The sequence below is a fragment of the Mauremys mutica genome, chromosome 19 (genome assembly GCF_020497125.1).
Source record: "Mauremys mutica isolate MM-2020 ecotype Southern chromosome 19, ASM2049712v1, whole genome shotgun sequence".
Taxonomy (NCBI): Eukaryota; Metazoa; Chordata; order Testudines; family Geoemydidae; genus Mauremys; species Mauremys mutica.
The window spans coordinates 15,065,857-15,089,959 of NC_059090.1; the positions used below are offsets into that span (position 1 = coordinate 15,065,857).

At 46.4% G+C, this 24,103-nt stretch overlaps 2 protein-coding genes across 3 annotated transcripts; both read right to left on the reverse strand.

Annotated features, from left to right (window-relative positions):
* Positions 1 to 135: 135 nt before the first annotated feature.
* LOC123352904 (F-box only protein 39-like) lies at positions 136 to 4,371 on the reverse strand. Of its 2 annotated transcripts, none has more exons than XM_044993453.1 (4): positions 4,223 to 4,371; positions 1,613 to 2,802; positions 1,228 to 1,404; positions 136 to 439 (listed from the first exon to the last, which is right to left on the reverse strand). In XM_044993453.1, the coding sequence occupies exons 2-4, from the start codon at positions 2,624 to 2,626 to the stop codon at positions 311 to 313; spliced, it is 1,320 nt and encodes a 439-aa protein (XP_044849388.1). In that variant the 5' UTR covers positions 2,627 to 2,802; positions 4,223 to 4,371; the 3' UTR covers positions 136 to 310. The 2 variants fall into 2 exon arrangements, with proteins under 2 accessions (XP_044849388.1, XP_044849389.1); XM_044993454.1 differs by having other exon boundaries at positions 4,193 to 4,322.
* Positions 4,372 to 7,020: 2,649 nt separating this feature from the next.
* XAF1 (XIAP associated factor 1) lies at positions 7,021 to 20,041 on the reverse strand. Its single transcript, XM_044993254.1, has 10 exons — positions 19,929 to 20,041; positions 19,084 to 19,211; positions 18,233 to 18,316; positions 15,576 to 15,711; positions 14,758 to 14,814; positions 13,512 to 13,770; positions 12,073 to 12,140; positions 10,940 to 11,287; positions 10,085 to 10,154; positions 7,021 to 8,711 (listed from the first exon to the last, which is right to left on the reverse strand). The coding sequence occupies exons 3-10, from the start codon at positions 18,262 to 18,264 to the stop codon at positions 8,698 to 8,700; spliced, it is 984 nt and encodes a 327-aa protein (XP_044849189.1). The 5' UTR covers positions 18,265 to 18,316; positions 19,084 to 19,211; positions 19,929 to 20,041; the 3' UTR covers positions 7,021 to 8,697.
* Between the last annotated feature and the right edge of the window lie 4,062 nt (positions 20,042 to 24,103).

Consider the following 24,103-nt stretch of genomic DNA (forward strand, 5'->3'; position numbering starts at 1 on the left):
TATTATTTTAAATGTGACTGTCCTGGCAGAATAATATTCTCTGCTTCCTTCGGTGCCATTGCAAAGACAAGACAAAATAACAAAGATGAGACACTGCGGGCCATCTGCAAAAGCCAGGATTTTAATACATGGGCCTCTATAATTGCTCACCGCTTGTTACAGTTCTAGTGGGCTTTCCCTTTTAGTGGCTTTCCCTTTCAGGGACATTGCTAATACCATTAGTCGCCGCACAGACTTCCTCAGAGGAACAGATCAGACATTTCCTAGTGTGACTGGTTTTTATTTTAACTCCTGGCTCATCACACACTGCTCACACCACTGGGTAGGCGATGACAAAATAATTAAGCTCTGAGTCGATCAGGTTTCTGAACTTCTTGTAAATGTCTCGCAGCAGTCGGTCCTCTTCGCTGGTCTCATGCCTGGCTGTGTAAATCCTCACCTGTGTGGATGGACAGCAATCACAGACACGCAACGCAGCCGCTGCAGTTAAGCTAGTAATAGGGAGAAGCCCGGGTGGCTGTTGAGACGGCTAGATAAGCCAGCCAGCTAATAAGTGGAGTCAGATCCTGAAGTCCTTACTCAGTTTTTGCTCAGACAAGATTCCCAGGGCTGTCAGTGAGAACTTCCTTATTACAGACTGAGTGAAAATCTAGGCTTCCCCGCCTTTTGGGATTTCAACAGCAGAATAGCTGGGAAAAAGAGTGCCTCATTCTCTGCCCCCAGAACCCCTTGATCCCCAGGATCAGCTCTTGCCTCTCTGCTGGAGGCACAGGGCTCTGGGGTTCTGCTAGGTCCCTGGCAGGATGGTTTCCCCTGGCTGCAGCTGTCCCTGCCCACGATTCAGGAGAGCATGCATCCCTATTCAGGATGGACTACAAGCCCGTGTTTAAGTCTCACTGAAGTCAATAGGACTTAAGGATGTGTTTAAATGTTTTCTTGAATAAGGACCTTCTTTATAGAGGGCTCCCCAGCACGGAGTGGGATTCTGGAAGAGGTGACACCGGGGTTATCATGACCTTTTCTGAGCATTCTCTGTGGGGCTGGTCAGGACTTGGGAGACCCGTCTCTGCGAGTGGACCTCGGGAATACACGTAGGATTCTTACACCGCCTCACAACCCCTTTCCCTGCATATTAATGGTAACTTTCAAACAACATTCAGAGGCAGGGCTGCATTAAACTACATTTTGACGGGGTGGAGGACGGGAGGTTTGGGAAGAACTTTTTACCTTCATGGTACACAAGACACATTTCCCTTCTGCCCGATTTTGCAGCAGCCTCTCCACAAATGCCACACTGAGGAAGGCCCAGACTTTGAGGAAGAACAGCCTCTCGCACAATAACACAAGCTGCAGCAGCTCCTCATCCAGCAATTCATGGTCATTGTTGAACTCGAGCGTTAATTTCTTGAAAATAAATAACAGTGTCAATGTTGGTACCAACGGGCAGGGCAGTTATGTACGGGACTCATCTCTTGTGAAAACTGCCTTGTGGAGCTCTAATGACCTCATGGGTCAGGGTTTCACTTTTACACTGACAGTTTGGTACAACACCCACACGGCCACCTGGTTAGATTAGTGACAAAACGATAAAATGTTGCTGTTCCCACCATACCTGCAGACTGTGCTTGTATGCTGGTAAGAGATTGGTGAGGGTCGGCCTCATCAACCAGTCCGGGTCACTGAAATAGCAGCTCCGTAGACTGATGCTCCTGAGTGGGATCTCTGCTAAAAGTATCCTGGCTAGACTGTTGTGCTTCATGACTCTTTCAAAGAAGAAGTTCACTTTCAGTTTGGGTGCTCTCTTGGCTAGGTTGGCCCAGGACATCCCCCAAACCACCTGCCCGTGAGGGTCATGGATGTGGCACTTGATGTTTATAGTCCAGAGAGAATTGGCATTGTGCTCGCACAGGATGTCCAGCAATTCATCCGAGATGCAGTTGTAATTGAGAGTCAGGATGACCAGGTTGCGGAACGTGGACATAGTCTGGTGGAACAAGGGGCTGCTGTAGATGGAAAGATGGTGGCTGAAGAAGTCTTCTATATTGATTTCGGAGGCAAAACTTTTGTTTTTCAAGTAGCTCAAAGAGCTCAAAAGCTCACAGCCTTCTTCCAGTGTCACTCTTGCTCCTTTCAGGTTGAGATAATCAAGGTGCTTGCTCATTCTTTTCAGGAAAGTACTTACGTTCTTGATAAACTGAGTCCTGATTCCATTTTTCCAGACCAATCGGTCCAACTCCAGGTGCTGAATAGTCAGGGATACCAGACGGCTGTTACATTTGCCCAAGCGCGAGAGAAGCCCCCTCATAGTCACTTGAAATTTTCGGGTCAAGACAGCATTGTAAGGATTCAGGAACTTGATCTCTAGGTGTTCCAAGTACTTGCCAAATCTCTTGACGTACCACAGAGCAGATTCAAACTCGGATGTGTTTGACCTGGATGGCCGCCCACTGAAGGTGATTGTTCTGGTTCTCCAGAGAGAGCCTGAATACATGGCTTGATTCCATTTTTTACAGACTAAAGCAGCCCGAGATCTGTCTCTGTCGTCTAGCCACCAGAACATGTTGCTTAGGCAGACGTCAGGCAAATAGGCCCAGCAACTCTGCTCTGGTTCACTGTCATCCTCCATGAAGGAGACAGTCAATTCCTGTTGGGTGCAGAATCAAACCTAGATGGTTTCTAGATCAGGAAGGCTGTGGCTAGTTTGTTTGCTGCAATGAGAATGTTCCAAGTGAATAGCAAAAATCCTGCCTCTTTACATCCGAATGCTGGTGACCACATGAGCTCTTGGGTCTAAACTGTGATCTAATCAAAAGAGAAAATAAGCAAATACTGTTATGCTGAAAGATGCTAATGGCTGCCTTCAAGTGGGTCTGTGATCCAAAAACAATGGCAGACCAGGTTAAAGCAATGTGTGTGCTAAGCATCCTTCTTTCAAGCTCAGTGGAAGGAACAATTAACCCCCTTTATGTAGTGATAGCTGGAGACAATAAAAGGCATGAGGACTAAGAGGAGCTAAATCACATGGGTTGAAAGGCTTACTTGATTGCCAATGTAAGGGGCTAGGGCATTGTTTTGTAAGGTGTGCACACAAAAGCATGCACATGTATTAAAGGAAGCCAGCAGAAAGCCAGAGACCCCGCTGTGAGTGCGACCCTGAGGTTGATTGTTCATTAGGGAAAAAAGGTGTGTTAACTTGAGTTAACTAAAGTAAACTAGGGAAAACAAGGCAGTTTGTAGTTTTCACGCAAGTTAGCGGGTCGAGTTAAAAAGCACCTGCTCACTTGTGTGACAACTTCAACTGCCTCATCTTCACTAGGATTTACTTCAGGTTATCTAACTCATGTTAAGAATATACCTCGTTCTCTCCAGCAAAGACAAGGCCTGGGAGGAAACAGAGAGACAGAGCTTCTGGGCACAGAACTTGCTGGAGTGGCAGTCCTGGGAATTTCTGAGCAAGGAAATTGCCTGTTGTTTGTTTCTACTTTGTTCCGGGAGACAGGACTTTATGTACATTCTTTGTAAGTTAACAGGATTGCAACAAAGAAATATCTGACTCATATAATCAATTTCTTCTCTCAACAGAAACAACCCCGCAAAGCTCCAAGTGTTGACTCACTGCTCAGGCCACAGGGGCAATGATAAAATTATAGCAACAGCAAAGGACACTCTTTCAGTTCCTTGACCTCCAATAATGCTTAAACCTTCAATGGTAAAATGATATGGACTTTCCAGATCAATTTGTTAAATTTTCTATCTATGCAGACTCCAGAAGCTCCTGGAAAATATCAATGTAACTGAAGGTGGCTTTGCTGCATGATCAGTTATTTCTTGAGCAGCCTCAACCCAGTGTGCTTGGTACTGTACAAAGAGTTGCTTTCCTTTGCACTGCACAGATTAACTGCACTGCCTGAGATGAACCAGCGAAACCTGCTGATTTCAGCTGCTCTTCTGGGTTAACATCACAGCCTATTTTGGGAGGCACTGCAAAGGCCTGCGAAGCTTTCCAAAAAACTTTGAAAACTGGTCTATTGAAACATCACATCCAGGGAGTTAGGGAAATAAACATTACGCTGTTCAGCCAATGGAGTGATCCAATTATTCAGTCCATTTTAGGAGTCCAGTGTGGTCCAATGGCTAAGGCACAGGTAGGGAGTCAGGAAGTCTGATGGAGGGCTGTAAAAATGAGACGCACAAGGCATATGATGCAAGAGGAATTAGTTACCGGTTCTGATTTCCATGCTGGACTGGTGGGAAGGCATTCATACCCCAGCACTCTTCCCTCTCTGAGCTTGTCCTGGCAGGGCTCAGTGGGCACGGAGACATGTCATGTGCCTGCACTCAGCCATTATGAGGGAACAGCAGATAGCTTCTGTGATGTCGCAGGCACAGCCTGGCTTTATCCCAGTACAAATGGGGAGGAAATCAGCTGAGCAGTGTCCTTGATGTGAAGGCAGGAAGTAGAGAAAGATGCATTGCTTGGGAGCTCAGTGCAAACAGCACCCAAGGAACATGGGGGGCTCCTGCAGTACATCCTCCCTTTCCCTCTATGAAACCAGGTGATGCGTCTGGAAGCTGAGATGCAAACTGCAAGGGAAGAAAGTGGTGCGTGCTCCAGCTTTTAACCTAGTGGCCCCAAACCTTATGCATGCAATGCAAGCTGGTTTCCACTTATGACAAGATACTGCTTCCATCCTTTTCGAGACCACTCCACGCAAAACAAGTGTATGGAATAATCTGCACATATTTGCTCAGTTTTCTGACACTGGGTTTTTATTTGCTCGAGGAAGATGTTAGGCCATAGTTTCCCGCATAGTTTTCACTTATTTAACGTGTTAGGGATCAGATGCATCTGAAGCTGGTGGATTGTGAATAGTTTTGCAGTCATCGGAGCGTGAATTTATCTTTACACAGCACTCAAGCTTTAGGTTAAGTAGCTAAAATCACTTTCATCCCTGCGGCAGTGAAATTGGAAAGAAAGCTGCACTCTCTCAAGCACCACCCACACGTTGAGCCCCACCCACTCGTGACACCAGTATAAAATGCTACTCACAGGATACTGTTCAGATTTGCCTAATATGATCATCCCTACATGCTTTGATTAGCCGTGAAAGTAAACAAGGCTGACATTTGAACCGTCCGTCTTAACTTCAGCTGAAACTTAAACTTCAGGTTTAACACCCAATTGAGATGAATGAGAGCAACTCCCAGCTCCCTGCGCTATGTCCACATACTCAAGCAGACTTGTCACTGCGTCAGTACAGCTTTTGCAAATTCTCTTTGTCACGACAAGGGATATATATTTATATTTACACAAACAGTTGCTCCATTCAGCCCCGGCCCACTTGGTTTAATTGTTGTACCACAGTGTCTTGTTTTACATGCGACCCACATGCCGGAGAAGTTAAAAGCCTGAGTGCACCAGGGTTCTACAACCTTGCTTTTAACTCTGATGGGCCTGAACCAAAGCCTGTGCTCAGCGAGGAGCGTCCCAGGGTTGCGGGTCTGATTTACAGCTCAAGTTCCATCTCTTGTTTTTTGATGGCTGTCCTTATGTTACTAAACCCAAATGGCTGCTATTAAACAGAAAGAGTGGTTAGCAAGATAATCCAATTCTGCTCTTAGACGTCAGTGGGAATTGCACACGCGTCTGAAGATCAAATTTAGCCCATACAGAGGATGTAGCAGTTGGTGGCAGGGCCAATCTAGTTATTGTACTTGTCAGCTCTCCATTACTGTAGTTATCTGAGCACTTCACAGTCGTTGATGTTGTTATTCTCACAACATCCCTGCCAGTTAGGGTAGTTGTAATGAGGTGGCCGGCTCCTCTAAAGGCCAGGGGGCACCAGCCCTGTTCCATTATCACACCCAGCTGGGAAGGGATCAGGTGATCCCTGTAAAGGGCTGAAAGGGACCTGTCGAAAAGAAAACTACAGAAAGCAAACAGGCTTCTATGGCAGGCCTTGGAACAGAGGGTGAGACCTTTGTTGTCTGCTTTGGTCAAGGGACTAGCTTTGTTTGGTGAGTTTTGTGTTTGAATAATAAAGTCAGGAAGAGGGCTTATTCCAGACTCTGGGAAGGGGGTCAGGCCAATGGGCTACAAAAATGCTACTGACCATTATGCTCCTTGTACAGATGGTAAATTGAGGGCTAGAGAGGCTAGGTGACCTGCCTGAGCTCTCACAAGACATCTGTGGTAGAGCAAGGATTTGAACCTAGCTCTCCCACTTCCTAAACTAGGAGCCTAGCTACCAAACTAGCCTTTAGCTAATCCAGCCCCCCTGCAGCTATGTCTCTATCTGCTTCCTAGGGCTAAGCAAGCACGTGTTTTTGGAGTCTCATGTCTTTGGTGGATTCATCCCTGCTATGAGCAGGGCCAACACCCCACGAAGGCAGTGAATTTGTTCCTATCTGCCCTTGTTTGCAGGGAGCTAAATGCTTCTGTTAAAACCTGTACAACCCCATTGACATAAGGGAGATTGGGGAGGCGGGGGATGTGCAGGATTATAGCAGACTTAGTTCTGGACTCCCAGGGAATTAATGAGAGGCCAATGCGGGGGGTGGAAAACTTTGTTCCAATTGAATTTAAAACATTACTGTTCACTCACTTTTTTTCCTCTTCTCCTTGGACCCCTCCCGTAATCAACCTGTTGTGTTAAGCTAAATTTATTATTTCTGGTGATGTGGTGCTTAACATGATTTCCACAATCAGCCCCCGCAAAGTCTGAAACATTTGCTGTAGTTACTGTGCTGTATTGCAGTACCACAGCTCTCCCTGTCAGTGGAGGGAGGGGATTCTACTGACAAGTGCTGTTTAGAACAGTATTTCGGGGTGGGATTGAAGCTGTTTTTAGTTCAAAGGATTTGAAACAGACCCAATTATAATTCATTTACTGCAAATAAAAGTCTGGGACTCAAAGACCCCAGACCTAGGCCACAGTGTGCTGTGCAGACAAAAATGAAGAGACTAATCTAGTAGATCTTTCTATTATAACAAAAATTTATTGGAGTAGCCCTGAGGAACAAACCCCCATCAAGGATCAGGGCTGCATCATGGGTGGGCTCTGCACAGACAATAAATACTCTTTGCTTCAGAGACAATACAATCTTTTGGATTTTTGCACATTACAACGACCTGGGATACTAAATTTATTATCCTATGCACACCTGTAAAACAAACACATTATTTTACATTCAGTAAGAAACTGCTACAGAGTGTGAGTTAGTCCTTATACCCCCAGCTACACACCCATTCTCCCCAAAAAAGCAATTCTAGCTATCGATATTCCATAACGTGGAGTTGTTCAGCAGCTATTTAGGATGGACTTGTCAAAAGCAGCGGATGTCTTTAAAAGTCAGCTACTGACTTCAGTGGAAGCAATGAGTTAGGCTAGTGCTGGCAGCCTTGGAAAAATCCCATCCTGCTTAGAGCTATCTTGTAGGTCTTGTTTCGATAATCAAACTTGGTTCATTCTGATAGCTGGATGTTTTGCTGATGAGAACGTGAGACGGGAAGCAAGGGGTATTTGGTCACGTTTCAGTGGCTTGGAAGCCCGGCTTCTTCAGATAACGTAAATCAACCTTCATTTTCCAATGGATTGATAAACTGGCTGAGAACGCACTTAGCAAACAACTTCACGTGATCGCTCTGCTCCGCTTCCAGCAACCAATGGATAGGATCACATACAGCTAGGAGCACACCAGTGCAGGGAAACCATGGTACCAATGAAATAACCTTATTTGTTCACAGTTAACATTTGTATATGTTCCCACTCAACTAGAGTTCAACAGCTGCCTCAATATACAACCCCCATTTGTTGTGCTGGAGATTTAACTTTTCCACCATTTGCCCCTCTCAGTTCGTGGTGAAGCAGTTTGGGCTCAGTAGCACCAGGGGCTGAACACTCTCATCTGCCAATGAGGGGTTAAGCCGTGTGGGCTATAGTCCTGCAGTCCATGGCTAAAGCCCCCATAAAATTCAATGAGACCAGTATCTAGCCCTTTGTTGTGCCGGGTCAAACACTATGAGCCAGTGAGGCTCTCATTGAAGTCAATGGGAATGGCAGATGCTCGGCATCGGGCCCAAGGAATCTATAGTGCTTCTAAATTCCTTGAGGGAAAATATTTCCCCTCAAGGAAAGTGACCATGATGCATAGGCTGCTCTCAGGGGTGGGTGTGTGTGTATGTGGCTGGGGGAGGAGGCCAGCAGACCTGAGTACAACCTGTCTAGTGGTGTGGGATGGATCACTATGGGACGTTAGGGTCAAAGCTGAAAGCCAACACCTTGTACTTGGCCCACAGTGCTTCCACTGATGCTTTCTTCTGTTACGTTCCTGCACCTTCAGCCACGACACACCAGTATAGCTGAGAGGAGAATGGGACCTTTAACCTCCGCTCTTGTAACAGGCAGAGCACAGAGAACAAGTGAGTCCCTAAGGCAGGACTACATGTTAATGCCCAAAAGGATGGCACTCGTTAGGGCACAGCTGTGCAGAGCTTTATGGGGAAGCTTGATGATGAGCCTATTTGGCTCAGAATAAATTTCTGAGAATGGTTCTTTGTTCTCAGTCTAGTGTAGGAAGCATAACGCTTTTATTCGCTATGTATAAAGCCATGTGTTTAGAACGCCGTTACTAGCGCTGAACTGAAGCCTGGGGTCTGGTGGGGCATCTCTGGTTCCAGTTTCTTCCAGGAGTGCCTTAGAAAGGCTCCTCTGTAAAACAAACAAAACCCAATGTAATTTTTTTTTCATTTTACAATGAATAGGTAAGCCCATGAAGGTAAGCCCTTACCTCCCGCCACCCATTTTGACTGAGTCCATTAGAACAGTCCAAAGTACAAGGAAAGTGAATACAAACTATGTAAAGAATGGGTAAGTATTTCATAATATGATCCTGTAGTCCATAGTCAGCCAAAACTCCCTTTAATTTCACACTGTGGTGCATTCTCTGTTTTAGTTGTATGACATCTTTCAATGTGTAAATATGCTGCCTACTGAGAGAGGCAGCCATTTTGTGTTCAGGTTGATGCAGTCTGTCTGAGGAGAGACATAGACTGTATGCTCTTTCATGGACTTTTGTTCTTGTTTTTTCCCCCTTGATATAAAACAAGGATAGTTCTGGCTAAAAGTATAAGGTAGCATTTTTGTCTATGGAAAATATTATACAAAGCAATGGGAGATTGTCCTGAGTAAGGACTGCAGGATTAGGCCCAACATCCTTATAGTTAGCATCTCTTAGGCCAGATCTGTGCACTGCTTTTGCACTGGTATAACTGTCAGGGGAATTATTATTATGGTTTTATCAGTACAGTTACACTGGTACAACCCCTAGTGTGGATGCCATTATACCGGTATAAAGGTGCCTTATCACTTATGCCCCTTTGCATACAGAAATAAACACCTTTAGACTGGTATAATTGTGCCCATTCTAGTGGGGTTGTACTGTTTTTATTATAACAGCATAATTCAAGTCGTATAACACGGGTGGGTGCACAAGCCCTTAATTAAGATGCGATTACTAGAAACTTGTTGTTGGTTCTCAGTGTTGTTGTGCATCTTGAGTACCTAAAATCCTGTCTGCTAGGACAGCTGAAGACCTCATACTATATACAAAGACAGCAGGGAGCTGATTTTAAATTCCTAATGGTATGAAAACGCAGATATGTTTGCTTTAAAGTCTCCCACAGGAGAGTGGCTATGAAATTCAGTATTGAGCTGTGGCAGCTTATTCAAGTGGAAAGAACATAAGGCTAGATGTTGGGAGCACCCAAGTTCTAGTCTTTCTGCCTTAACGTGTAGCTTTTGGCAGTTGCAATGCAGCTAGGGCCAAATTTAAGCATTCCTACTGAGTTAGCTTGACAAGGGCACGGGGGCCTGGAAGATCAGAGCATGGTTTCTAAACATGGAGACTGTACAGGTATACATACCACTATCCTCATTGAACTACCCAGCTGCCCTGTGATTCTTTGATCTTTAACCTTTCCAGAGGCACCTGCTCTGGGAAATGCCCCATCATCCTGATTAACCCAGCAACTGTAGATGTCTCTAACTGAGCTCTACTGTATTTCTTAGAAATATTATAGTACCTTGTTTTCCAGGACTCCATTTTGGTTTCCTCCTGAGACTTTGCAAAGAAGCTAGACGCAGACATTTTCTCTGAAGAAATGAATAATAATGACAATGAATACAAAAGAACATAGCCCTGCATCCTTAAGGTATCCACACTTGGTTAGGAGACAACAGGGTCCCTGCACCAGGCCTTGAGACCTGAGGCTAGCCACGTCCCCGCTACAGCATAACCCTAATCACACTCCCCATGCTGTATTTATGTATTGGGAAGCATATTGGGAAGTGAAGGGGGAAGAAGAGGACGAGTACCTTGCAGGATCTGACCCTAGAGTCAAGGGGCCTGACTCTTAGTTACTCCATTGCTGCATTTGAGGCAGGGATGGGAGGGAGATTAAAGGAGGTTTTAAGCCATCTTTGCCACCTTTGGCGCCGACTTCCCCTCTGCTGGGTAGGTGCCGCCCCTGTCCTGCCCTGCCCTTGCCCCGCCCCCATTCCACCCCTTCCCCAACGTCCCCACCACCTTCCCCCAAATCCCCGCCTCTTCTCTGCCTCCTCCCCAAGTGTGCTGCATCCCCGCTCCTCCCCCGCCCTCCTGGAAAGTTCTAAGCGCTGCCAAACAGCTGTTGGGTGGCAGGGGGGCGGGACGCGCTGGGAGGGAGGGGGAGGAATGGGGATGCGGCGCGCTTGGGGAGGGGGAAGGAGGCGAGGAGGGAGAGCTTGGCTGCCGGTGGATGCTGCGCACCCGCTAATTTTTCCCCGTGGGTGCTCCAGCCCTGGAGCACCCACAGAGTCGGCGCCTCTGGCTGTCCCCAGCACCCCTTCACTGTCCACCATCACCAAGAGTGTGCAGCGGGGTACGTAGCGTTTCTCACCTCGTGCTTCCTTAGAGTTGGACCTGGGAGGAGGATATTGCACTGGGAACAGGTCACCAACACATCGTAAGTCATTGGGTCTTCAAGAGCCTTAGGCAGTACGGGATCCACTGTGGCAGTGAAAGCAGGGCGGCCTGCTGACTTTTTGTTCTTCAGTGGCTTGAGGGAGGGCCTGGAGGCAGAAGATAAGTCCTTTTCCTTCCGCTTCGGGCGAACGTCCTTCCACGCCATGGCTGCATTCTCACGGGGGGGAGACGTAACCAGAGAGGAAGGTGGGAGCGGGCGGGATTTTGTAACTGACTGCCTGGCGAGAATCTCCGCGAGTTTGGAGAGTGGGCTGCACTCATTCTGTGGCGGACAGTTAAAAAGAATAACGAGAGAACAAAGGAAATAGCCAGATGGTGAACCAGTGATGGGTGCCCTTGATGGTGCTGGGAAAAGGTATAGTCTGCACAGCGATTTAATATAAGAAAGAATTAAAAACATCAAAATGAGATAATGGGAGACTAAACTCCAATAAAGATGGGGGGTCTTAAAAAACAGTGGGGAGGGAGAAAAGTTCTACAAAACCGAATACAACTAAAAGTCCCCTCTGGGGTGGGGGAGTCAGTGTTTGCGGGTGGTTTACAAAGAGAGGAGGATGGAGTCCAGGTAGATGCTCCAATGGGGAGTGAGGTTCTCATTAGAAGCTTCTGCAGCAAAGGCACCATCAAACTGGCTTAAAGGTTAGTGGCAGCCTTTTCAGAGCAGAGACCCCCTCAGGGCAACAGAGCTGGGGCCTACGTGCTTCAGGGCTTTATTAACCAGTCTATCTCAACGGGCCACTGCCTCGGCAGTGGGTGAGAAGGATGCAGGGGGCATGGAATGTCACAGCTGTTTGCATTCTGCATCAGCAGTGGGAGGCTAAGAGCCCTGGAGGAGCCCTGCCAAACAAGGGCTGGTGCTAAGGGCCAAGCTCGTGGTCACGAGGGCGTGTGTAGCTGTGGCCAGCTGGCCGTGGGATAGCAATGGCTGTGCAAACTGCGCAGCCAAAACATGGTGTCCTACCGAATCCAACAGGTGGCTTTTGCCAGAAAAGGCCTGGCTTGAATGAGGCCCAAGCTCTTTGCGGGGTTAGCTCCCAAACCACTTACCAGGTGTTGGAGGTACTGGTCATCCGGGAAGCACTTATTGCACTGCTGGCAAAGATTGTCACTGAGACCTTCAGAGGAAAAAGGGAAAGGGATCTATCGGTAACGCGCAGAGCTGGCACGAGTCAGTAAAATACCGTACCAGGCTCCTCAAACTCAGGTCACGTTGACCGGCCCTAGAGGCACCCGATCCAAACACCACTGAACATCAAGGGACCAGAGCCTAAGGCCGATATGGATCTGGACTTCACTGTTGGCTCCTATTAAATAAACTCAAGTTCTGACCTTCCCTCCCTGCTGAACTTTGGAGTGGTTGAAATCTGAGTCTGGATCCACATTTTGCACCTCAGGCCCATCTCTACTTAGTGCTATGCTACAAAGGATTGTATATTTCCCAGTGAGTACGTTCTTGCTCTCTATCCCCCATTGTTCTTCATGGTGCCTACCAATGATTCTGAGGAAGGACAGTGTTCACAGATGATCACCCACTTATCCTGTCACCCTCTGGCCAGGCCTCTTGTCTTACCCAACAGAAAACCCTCCACAGCCCCAAGGGAGCGTGATGCTATTGAACACTTCAGTAATGTGCCTGGCTGTTGACACTTCAGTGGGAAGAAAGCCCATCGCTCAAATGTGCTACTTTTAAAGGTCACTATAACAGGCTGGCAACATGGACTCTAAATACGCTACCAGCTTAGCAGGCGCTGAACCTGGTGGGACAGGCTTAAGTGGGGTTTGCTGCTCTGAGATATAATATCCGGAGGTGGCGGTGCCTCTCTGGAGAGAGAGGCTCTAGGGTGTGGGCTCCAAGAGGAGTCAAGCTTGAAGATGAAGCCAAACCCCCAGGAAGGGGGTGAGTTTGTTGCGCTTCAGCTAGTGTGTTTGCAAAGGGGCTTGTTTAGTCACTCTCGGCAGTTTGCAATAGAAGTAGGATTGGTTTACTGGGCTTGGGGTCCCTGCCTGACAGAGAACACTGTCCTCCAGTTCTTGCACACCAAAAATCGCCCTTAAAGCCAACAGGAATTTGGGGGAAAATAAGGAATGGTTGATCAGGCCCTAAAATGTCACTCGAGCTGACAAATCAAGGGTGTGATTCTTATTTACACTAAGGCCCTTTTACATTGCCAGGGGCCTCTTGTAGACAAAAATAAGGCCCAATGTTTGAGTTATGCCGCTATATATGCCGAGCAACTCCACTGACATCAACAGAGCTGCTCTGGATTTACAATTGTGGATGTAACTCAGAGCAGAAATTGGCCCTTTAGCTGTGGCTGGTTAGACAATAACCCCTTGTGGGGACTTTCACACTATACAGGACAACCTGGATTATCAAGAGTCAGAGAGAATTGTGAATACAGTAACTACAGATAACTGGGAATTTCCAAAGCAACAGGTGCTGGAGTGACGTGACCCTGTTACAGATCATGAGGGATTTTGGGTACCTGAGGGTGGGAGAATCGAGGTTTGACGAGCAGGCTCCTCACTGGGTTGATAGTGCATCTCACCATTGCTTGATGGCTTCTTGCCATTCTGACAAACGGCTTTGTGCTTGTCCAAGTCCTTGTACATGATGTATTTGTTACACTCCCAACAGAGCTCAGTGCGACTACCGCAGGCCTCCTGGTGCCTCTGCAGCTTATTGAAGGGCATTTCCAGCTCACAGAATGTGCATTTCAGTGATCGCTCATTACATCCATAGGACTGCATGTGGGCAGAGGAAATTATTGCAAACAGTAAATCAAAGCTGAAAGCATAAGGATGTTGGGCTGCAGCAATCGCTGCCAGCTCTGAAAATGTCCCCACTAACCATAGGCACCAACTTCTCCTGGCGCTGGTGGGTGCTCAACCCCCTGCTCCACCCCGGTCCACTCTGCCTCTGCCTCTGCCTCCATTCCAACCCCTTCCCCAAAGTCTCCGCCCCCTCCCTGCCCCTATTGGACCCCTTCCCCAAATCCCTGCCCTGGCCCCGCCTCCTCCCCATAGCTCCTCCCCCCTCCCTCTCACAGCTTGTCATGCCGTGAAACAGCTGTTTTGCAGCGGCAAGCACTGGGAGGAGAAGCGGGGACGCGGCACACTCAGGGGAGGAGGCGGAGGTGAGCTGGGGCGGAGAGGGACAGGGAACTGCCGGTGGGTGCAGAGCACCCACCAATTTTTCCCTGTGGGTGCTCCAGCCGCAGAGCACCCACAGAGTCGGCGCCTATGCCGCTAACTTCTCCATCCTCACCTTGTTCCACATCTCCTTCCTAACCATTCCCATCGTCTGCTTCTCCCACCTCAGCATTGCACCTTCTTGCAGATCATCCCTATGCTTAGAACGGCCTCTCACTTTTCAAAGCCTCCTCCCTGGAATTGTGAGAGACGTCAGCTTGGACGGCAGGGCGGAAGTGCCACTGTCCATGAAAAGAGTGGGCCCCATGAGATGTGCAGAGGTCATAGACTCTCCTAGACAATCCCTGCAAAACTACGTGGGAAGAGGAGCGTAGGGACAGTGTGCACCATGCTTATTTAAATGTAAAATGTTCTGTTAAATTAGGAACGACTGTCATGCTTATGCTGTCTGACTTGAGCGCTGTTACATTTCAGCAGGCAAGATGTTTATTTTGCAGTCGTTCCTTTTCAGTGCATCTCAAGGTGATTTGTCAGAGATGATCTGAATAGGATTCTGATATTATAAATCACTCTACTCACCTCATGATTCTCCAGCAGGTATTTCTGCATGCTTTGGTGACACAGTTTACATCTGACCTGAAAGTGAAGGGGGAAAATACGAAACAGATCATGGGGGAACCCTACAAAGATGTCTGGTGGCATCTCATGCCAACTCTGCTTCAGGCTAATCGCCTAGGATGGTGTCTCTGTTTTCATCCCATTTGATGAAAAGCTGGTGGAGATCGTAGTTTTTGCAGCAGGGACTGAGCTATGTTACGCAAGATTTAATGGAAAATACAGTTCTGATCTGGCTGTTCAAATGCAGGATTTAGCCATTTTATTCAGGCATCCAAACCTGAAAGTTCGCCAAGCTCAGTGCTAAGGACAAGAGCCACAAAGTTATTTAGGGTCCTAACTCCGATTGATTTCAATGGAAGTTAGGAGCCTATAGCCCTATCGATATAGGGACAGATGCTCAGCTGGTGTAAGATATCATCTCTCTATTGACATCAGTGGAGTTATGTTGATTTACACTTGCTGAAGATGGCTCCAGCAGGACCTGATTCCCCGTTCTGTTACGCTAGTTTTATGCACTGAAATCAATGGCATTACACCAGCATATAATGGATGTAACAGAGTGGAGTCAGGTCCATGTGTTCTCTAGGCCACAGACCCTCAGCTTGAGCATGTAAGTGCCATGTGGCTGGATGGGAGCTGTGAGCAGGGAGGAGAGGATATTTTCTGCTCTTTAGCTATGGACGTTCATTGCTATTTGACATCCAATAGCATGGCCGGGCTAAAATGAAACCTAGCTCATAGCTGGGAGCTCTTATTTCAGGAAATAGAGCAACTCTCACCTGTTTATGTTCTTCTTCCTGATGCTTCTTCATCTCCTTTAGAGCAATAGGTTCATCGCACTCTGGACAGATAGCGAGAAACCGCATGCAGTGGGCCTCATGAAGAGAGAAATTGGCAGCAAACACATCTCGTTTACTGTGTGGCATGGAAGGGGGAAGGAAAGGAATGTTACTGGCCCTCCTTTAACTCAACTGGCTTGTCCCTGAACATTAGAGATGAATATTTAGAGTTGTGCCCTGTTTGAGACATTTGGATTCCATTACTGAGGTTGTGCTGTTCTACTCTGAACATCTTTAAAGGGGACAGGCACTGTCAGTGGATTTAGGCCCAAAATATCTGGGTCTGAGTCTCCTTTCACACATGTGCGAATCAGGAATAACTCCAGCTGAGTCACACAGGGGTAAAGTTGACGCGAGAGGAGAATTGGGCCCTATATTCAGATGGGGAGCTGCAAAGTTTGGAGGTGGATTCTAGCTGTCCTCAAGTTTGGAGAACTTTGGTCTTCAATGGATCTAGGACACTGTACATCAGTTGAGGATCTACTCCATAGAGTTTTGGTCACGATTATGATAATTTGTTTAGGGTTCCCAAGGCTGGGAAGATAGGTATGGGTTCCCGCTAGGTCAGTGGCTCTCAACCTTTCCAGATTACTGTACCCCAGGGGTTCTCAAACTGGGGGTTGGGACCCCTCAGCGGGTCGCATGGTTATTATATGGGGGGTCATGAGCTGTCAGCCTCCACCCCAAATCCCACTTTGCCTCCACTTATAATGGTGTTAAATATATAAAAAGTGTTTTTAATTTATAAGGGGGGTTGCATTCGGAGGCTTGCTATGTGAAAGGGGTCACCAGTACAATAGTTTGAGAACCACTGCTGCACCCCTTTCAGGAGACAATAACAGGGTTCAAAAAAGAACTAGATAAGTTCATGGAGGTCAGGTCCATCAATGGCTATTAGCCAGGCTGGGCAGGGATGGTGTCCCTAGCCTCTGTTTGCCAGAAGCTGGGAATGGGTGACAGGGGATGGATCACTTGATGATTCCCTGTTCTATTCATTCCCTCTGGGGCACCTGGCATTGACTACTATCAGGAGACAGCATACTGGGCTAGATGGACCTTTGGTCTGATCCAGTATGGCCGTTCTTATGTTCTTGGGAGTCTGATTTGTCTTGCGTACCCCCCAAGTTTCACCTCACTTTAAAACTACTTGCTTACAAAATCAGACACAAAAACACAAGAGTGTCACAGCACACTAGTATGGAAAAATCGCTGACTTTCTTATTTTTACCATATAATTAGAAAATAAACCCACTGGAATATCAATATTGTACTTACATTCCAGTGAAAAGAGCAGTATGAACCAGTCAATGTCTGTATGAAATTGTAGTTTGTACTGACTCTGCTAGTGCTTTTTCTGTAGCCTGTCGTAAAACTAGGCAAATATCGAGATGAGTTGATGAACCCCCTGGAAGACCTCTGTATAGCCCTGGCTGAGAACCACTACCCTAGGCTGTCATAGTGACCCCTGCTATTAGTGGGAGGATGAAGCGACTGGTTAGCCTGGATGGGGGAATTTTTGGGGACTTAGCCAGAGAGTTAAGTCATTTTGGTGGCAGAAAGAACCATTGGGCATGAGGGGAAACTGAGGCACTGGCAGGGTTTGGAGGCACCTTGCTACAGATCCCTATTCCAGATTTTATGAAAACTAACTTTCCCTGTAGGCCGGTTAGTCCATAATCAGGGAATTCCCTCAGCTTCTTTTGCAGCAGTTGGTACTTGCTGTTGCCAGAGACAGATGAGTCTCTGGTCTGACCCCGTCTGGCATTTCCCATGTTCCTAGGTGTGTGCACATAGAAGCAGAATGTGGACAGTAACCAACGGGGAAGGACAGTAACCAACAGGGAAGGATCTGTCCATGATAAAGGGAAAAAGTGTCTTTTTTAAAATACAAAAATAATTTAAAAACTCTTGGCAGCTTGTTTGTAAAGTTTAACACAAACCAGATAACCCTTCCAACCTCATTGCTGCTGGCTGCCTCAACAGCCCGCCCTGCCCCTGCCTTCCTCCTCACTGAGGGGAGCTCTTTAGAGCAGTATCAGAGTGGTAGCTGTGTTAGTCTGTAGCCACAAAAACAACGAGGAGTCCGGTGGCACCTTAAAGACTAACAGATTAATCTTAGTCTTTAAGGTGCCACCGGCCTCCTCATTGTTTTAGAGCACCAGCTCTCAATCTTTCCAGACTACTGTACCCCTTTCAGGAGTTTGTCTTGTGTACCCCCAAGTTTCACCCCACTTAAACTCCTTGCTTACAAAGTCTGACCTAGAAATAAAAAACTGGCAGTGTACGGTTACTGAACATTTGCTGACTTTCTCATTTTGCCATCGAATTATAAAATAAATCCACGGGAATATAAATATTGTACTTTCACTTCAGGGTATAGAATATAGAGCAGCATAAACAAGTCATTGTCTGCATGAAATTTTAGTTTGTATGGACTTTGCTAGTACTTTTCCTGTATCCTGTTTCTAAAACTAGAAACTTATCTAGATGAGTTGATGTACCCCCGGAAGACCTCTGCGTACCCCTGAACCATGGGGCTAGAACCTCTATAACCCTCAGATATAAATATCACACCGGGGAAATAAAGGATTTCTTACCAGTTCTTGCAGAACTTGCTCTCCTCCTCCATGGTTTCTCTGGGGCTGTGCCCCTCTTTCTCTTTCGTTATTTATTTTGTCACCCTGTACCGGAGAGAAATGAAACTGAAACTCCCTGTCATACTAACCCAACCCTAAATCACCGGTCTGCCAACAAAATCTGTGAAACAGGAAGAGTGCGTGTGAGTAGGGAGGGGCAGTGTTTGGTGGTGGTGGTTGTTCCCCAAGAGCTGGGGTGAGTCCCGTCCTGGAATGGACTCAGAGCCAACAGATCCAACCAAGTCTCCAGGTGCTGTATTTGGGGTGGTATTTCCACCTCCTTCCTCTGTGTCCCAAATTAGTTTGAATACAATCAGTCAGTGGCTCTCAATCTTTCCAGACTACTGTACCTCTTCCAGGAGTCTGATTTGTCTTACATACCCCCAAGTTTCACCTCACTTAAAAACTACTTGCTTACAAAATCTGACATAAAAATACAAAAAGTGGCACCGCACACTGTTACTGAAAAATGGCTGAATTTCTCAGTTTGACCATAGAATTATAAAATAAATCAACTGAAATATAAATACTGCACTTACATTTCAGTGTATAGTATATAGAACAGTATAAACCAGTCATTGTCAGTATGAAATTTTAGTTTGTACTGACGTCGCTAGTGCTTTTTCTGTAGCCTGTTGTAAAACTAGGCAAATATCTAGATGAGTTGCTGTACACCCTGGAAGATCTCTGCATACTCCCAGGGCTATGCGTACCCTGATTGACAACAACTGCAATAAGTAATTTGCCTAGTGGCACGCAGACTTTTTTCTCTGGGGCTGTGAAAGCCTCTAGAGGGAGGGGGAGCTCTTCACCTCAGCTCCAGCCCTGAGGCTGCCTATGATGAGATGGCCAGTCTGCAGTCAAACTTCCTGGTTGCAGGGAGACAGCACAGGGATCTGTTCCTCCACCCGCTTCCTGCCTGTTGCTGTGAATTCCTTTCCTGAGGACAAAGAAAACATGAATGGCCTTCAGTGGAGTCCTTGGTCCTTGGCAGACAGCCTTCCTGGTGACCACAAGAGGGAGTTAGAATGCCCTTGTTTTCCTCTTATTTTTCTCTAACTGGGCTTTGTGTGGCTTGCACTATACAGTAGATCCCAGCCCTGGTCTAATGGGTCTTTCCCATCTCCTATTTAGTCCAGAACCCATGCAAGTGCAGGAGATGGTCCTCTAAGAAAAGGTGCATTGGGAATTGAAATGTGAACATGCCCAATATTCATTTGACTCCGGACAAAGCCCTGACAGATGAAGCAAGATGACCACAAGGAAAAAACGCCCAGCCTGTTTTCAAGTTGTCCCTGCGTGGGAAACTAGTCGAATGTTTCACACCTAGGGCATTTTCTCAAAGGTCTTAGAAGGAGCCCGACACCCGCTGGCTGTTAAACCAACCTTGTATGACATTTTGCTTATAAACGAGTTCCAAGTTTCCCTCCATCCATAACGTTTTATCCTAATGGATGAGCACAGGACTAGGAGTCAGACTTGGTTCTAGTTGTGTCATAGATGAGCCCTACTTTAAGTGAGTTTGTGTGGGGGAGAACGTAGACAGAGCATCATAAAATAAAAAGCAGATAATCTAACACACCCCAGGCTAATCTCACGATGAATCTCACTCAGTGGGCTTCAGGCTGTCTTGTTACTAGTGTGGAAGATTACTTACAGCTCGGCGTTGGTAGATAGCTTAGAAAGGTGACCTCCACCTCACCAATCCCCCATGGTGTCTGTATCTCCTCCAAGCCACATCCTCCTTTGTTAGTACAGCTCACTGGTCTCTGACCATGTGACAATGTCCATTGTTATCTTAGCCAATCAGAAAGAGCCCTATGGCCTGGTTTCCAAGTTCAGTTTTCCATTAGCATTTGGGCCTTGCATCAGGCCACGGGTCTGAATCCCTTTGGGGTGACTTTGCTTTCATTCATTCTCCCTTTGTCTAGAGAACTATCAATGGGAAAAAATGTGCATGTGGCTGCAGGGTGCTTCTCACCATTGAAAGATGCTTGGTACCCGTGGCACTTCCTATTAACTCCTAGTGCTCATAGAGCACCATTTATCATAACTCTCAAACCACTTCATAAAGAGAGATCATGATCCCCTTTTTACATACACAGGGGGCCCAGCAAGGTCACCCGGCAGGCCAGGGGCAGAGCTGGAAATAGAGCTCAGGTTTCTCAAGTCCCAGTCTAGTACCTCTAAGCGCACTGCCTCCCTGTGGAGACAAGTCCTGGGTTTTGGGAGTGTAACACTTCCAGATCACTCTTGGGCTGGCTTTTTGTTTTGCCTAATAACCCTCAATCCATGTCAGGAGAACTTTTTTGGTATGAAGAAAGGCAAATCTTTAATCTGTGGGCCTCAAGCCTCCCCTTTGCCCCAGTACAAATATTGTGATGGTTGGGATCAGCGGGGGCACTTGAACTTGCAAACGCACTAGATTTAAAGGGCAGGGGTCGTGACAGAACATTTTCAGTGACTGGTTCCTGATTGTGGAATTCACTCTCATTGGTCCAACACACAGTTGGGATCTATTGATGTTTCCAGTCAAACTGCAAGTCATCTTTTTGTTGTGTAGTGAGCTGACTGGGATATAGGTGGTTGTGGAAGAAGGCTTGTGTGTGTGCTGTGCTGGGATATTTCTTTTTGGCTGCTGATCCACATGAAATTTGGACTAAGTGTAAATCATTATAAGGCTCTAGATTTCTAGAGATGCACTTCTAATGAATCACAGAGAATAAGCTAGGGGGAAGAGTAGTAGAATTCTGTTCCATTGCATCCCTTCCTCATTTCAATCCTGGTAGAATTCTTTTCGTTAGGACATCCTGGTGGACAACCTATGTCCTGATGACGAAAAGCCTGTATCAGTGAATGGAAACATGAGATTACTGCAGCAGTAATAATGGAAACAAATTGTCACACTTTATGTTAAGGTCCCACTTATAAATGGTTTATAACCAGTTAATAGGTGTTATAAGTACGTTACACACACAACAATATGTTAGAGATAGTAATAAGCGCACCAGAGGAGAGTGATATAGATGTTTATAAGCTATGTATTGACTTGTTGGATTCTGTAAGACTCTCTAGCAATTGATTAGCCATCTATTAAAAATATATTGGTTAACCTTTAAATGGGCTCTGAAGATACAGTGACTCAAATATTAGTTGCAAAGGATTATACTTCATATTTATTATTTATTGTAATGCCCATGATCTGCTAGGTGCTTTCCAGTCATATAAAACACTCAGAGGGGCTCAGTCGAAGGATGGACAGTTGGACAGGTAGATAGACGTCAAGGAAGGGGATTTTCTGGGCAAAGCAACAAGATTTGCTATAATCTGGATTTCTGCTCTTGTACCTGAGCAGCCTAGAGCAGGATTTCTCAACCCGTGGGTTGGGACCCAAAACTGGATCTCCAGAATGTTTCAAAGGGTCGCATAGCAGGTCCTGTTCCCTGGGGGCTAGCTGGGCTCGCCTCCCTGCTCCAGGCACTGCAACTTCTGGGGTCCCGGTGCCACTCACGTTTAACCCAGCTGTCATGATGATGGGAGGCCAGGTAGGACAAATTTGAGTGAGTGGCCCTGCAATCGTATGAGCCAGGTCACAACTCTACTCTCACAAATTTGGTCCAGTCAGGGGGCCAGAGCCAAAACTGAATGACACTGCAACCCTGGAGACTGCAACCCCTGGAGTGGAGAGCCACGCCAAGCCAGCCCCACAGCACAGGAGTTGCAGAAGTCATTCAGCCTGGGACTGGGACTTGGACTCATCAGTTAGACCCATGCAAATCAATACTTATGAAAATGACGTCCTACAGTTCAGATTCTTCATTGCTTTGCCCTGTGTCATTTGCACCCGTGCAAAGCGAATGACTTTGCACTCCTTTTGCAGTGGTGTAATTGACTACAAGGTGCAGGACCGTGGTGAATCAGGCCCCTAGTGTCTCAAGCTGAGTACCCAAAATCACTGGACACTTTGAAAATGTTGAGCCTTTGCCTCTGTAATATGGGATAATGTTCATTCCTCCACTGGGGGGTTGGGAAGAATCTTTAGTTAATGTTTGCAGAGCATCTCCAGAATGCCACACGTGGGCTAAGTGTCATTAAATCAGAGTTCATTTCGCTCTGGTTAATTTTCTGCCTCTATCAAAAAACAAAACAAAAAAATCCACTACTGCCCAGACATGGAAATAATTAATGTTTATTTGGATAAACACAAATTATGTAACACAGCAGAGAAAAGGCTTTTGAAACAATATGTAAATGAGATGGCAGCCATCAGGAAGTAATGGAAGGACAGGCAGACTACAATGTTGCCAATTACAATTAAAACATTTCTTTTTCAGTCTTTATTCTGTACAGTATTTGAAACTCTCCTCGGGGTTTGACTAAACTGTACTGGAAGTACGATCTGGGGCTCAAAAGTCTGGTCAGCAAGGGACGGTGACCGAGAGGTTCATAATGAAGGCTTTTATGTAGAAAGTTATTGGGCACAGGGATTGTACCGAAAGAACTGTAAGTTCAGAGTTACAAAAGCTCTTCTTGGAAAAATATCAGATGCTGCAATAGAAACCCAGTCAAAAGATATTCCTAAAAGAACACTGTGGACTGGCGGAGGCTACAAAAAGTACTTAGTGTGGCAGAGGAGAGGAGGAGAAACAGAAGGTAATGAACACTGATGTCCCCTGAATGCCAGTAATAACTCTCTTTCAGTTTTAAGTCTTGTACGATTACGTTATGCACTAGAAGGTTTACACACAAGACATGTTTTAGGCATCTGATCAAATTAAGCATCATACAGAGAGGTAAGTTCTGAACCAGTTGTTTTTTTCAGTGTCAAAAGACCGGGTAGTAGAAGTTTTCTGCTAAAACCTAGTACATTTAAGCATCAGATTCCTCCCCCCACCCCCTCGCAACCTCCAAGTATCAAAGCTCTTTCAGGTCTCGGTGAGTTTCATTTCATTAAGGTTTTGCACTTCCAAATGCTGTGTTGAAGCTGCGATGTTTTAATTGTTTTAAAAAACTGATTGCTTTGACACCAGGATGTTGTGCTTGCAGAATGTGTGCTTATGCAGTTGGCCGGTGTTTGAACTGAAGATGGATGGGGTAGGAGAAATTTCTGTCTCTAAATAAGCCCACTGCTACCTGTAAGCCGTCCCTGTCTAGTGATAACAGCAGCCACTGGAATCTATGGGTCAGGAGGAGGACAAGATATCTCTGAAAAGCAATTTCTTTGGAATGAGCCAGATTACACCAAATAGTCTTTATTTTCTAATTTCCCCACCTGGAATTCTTACTTCCCAAACATTGCAATTGTCTGACCCTTTGACAGATATTTTGCTGCAATGTCCCATTCGCTGGTAGACCTGTGTTGTGCCATGGTTCTGAAGAGTATTCAGATCAAATGAAACTGACATTCATGGTTGTATCTATAGGGTAAAGGATGGACTTGTTAAATTACAGGTCTCAGGAGGCTGGGGTTCTCTTACCAGCCCTGCCACAGATTCTGTGTTAGCTTGGGCACATCACTTAACCTCCCTGTGCCTCAGCTGGCCCATCTGCAAGGGTTTTATGAGGCTTAATTCATTAATGGTTGTAAAGTGCTTTGAAAGACTCCAGAAAGGTGGCTTTGTAGAAACACAGTGCACCACTGGCCTAATCCAACACCGATTAATGGAAGCCGAGCCGTTTAGTCCAAAGCCTTTGGATCAGGCCCCTATATTTGCTTTTGCACTGAATTTAAAGGTTTTGCTTTATTGACTCTTGTTAGGAGCCGCGATATCCTATGGAAGGACATCCCAGTCTAGCCTGAATAGTCTCCAGCTTCCAAACAGTACTTTAATG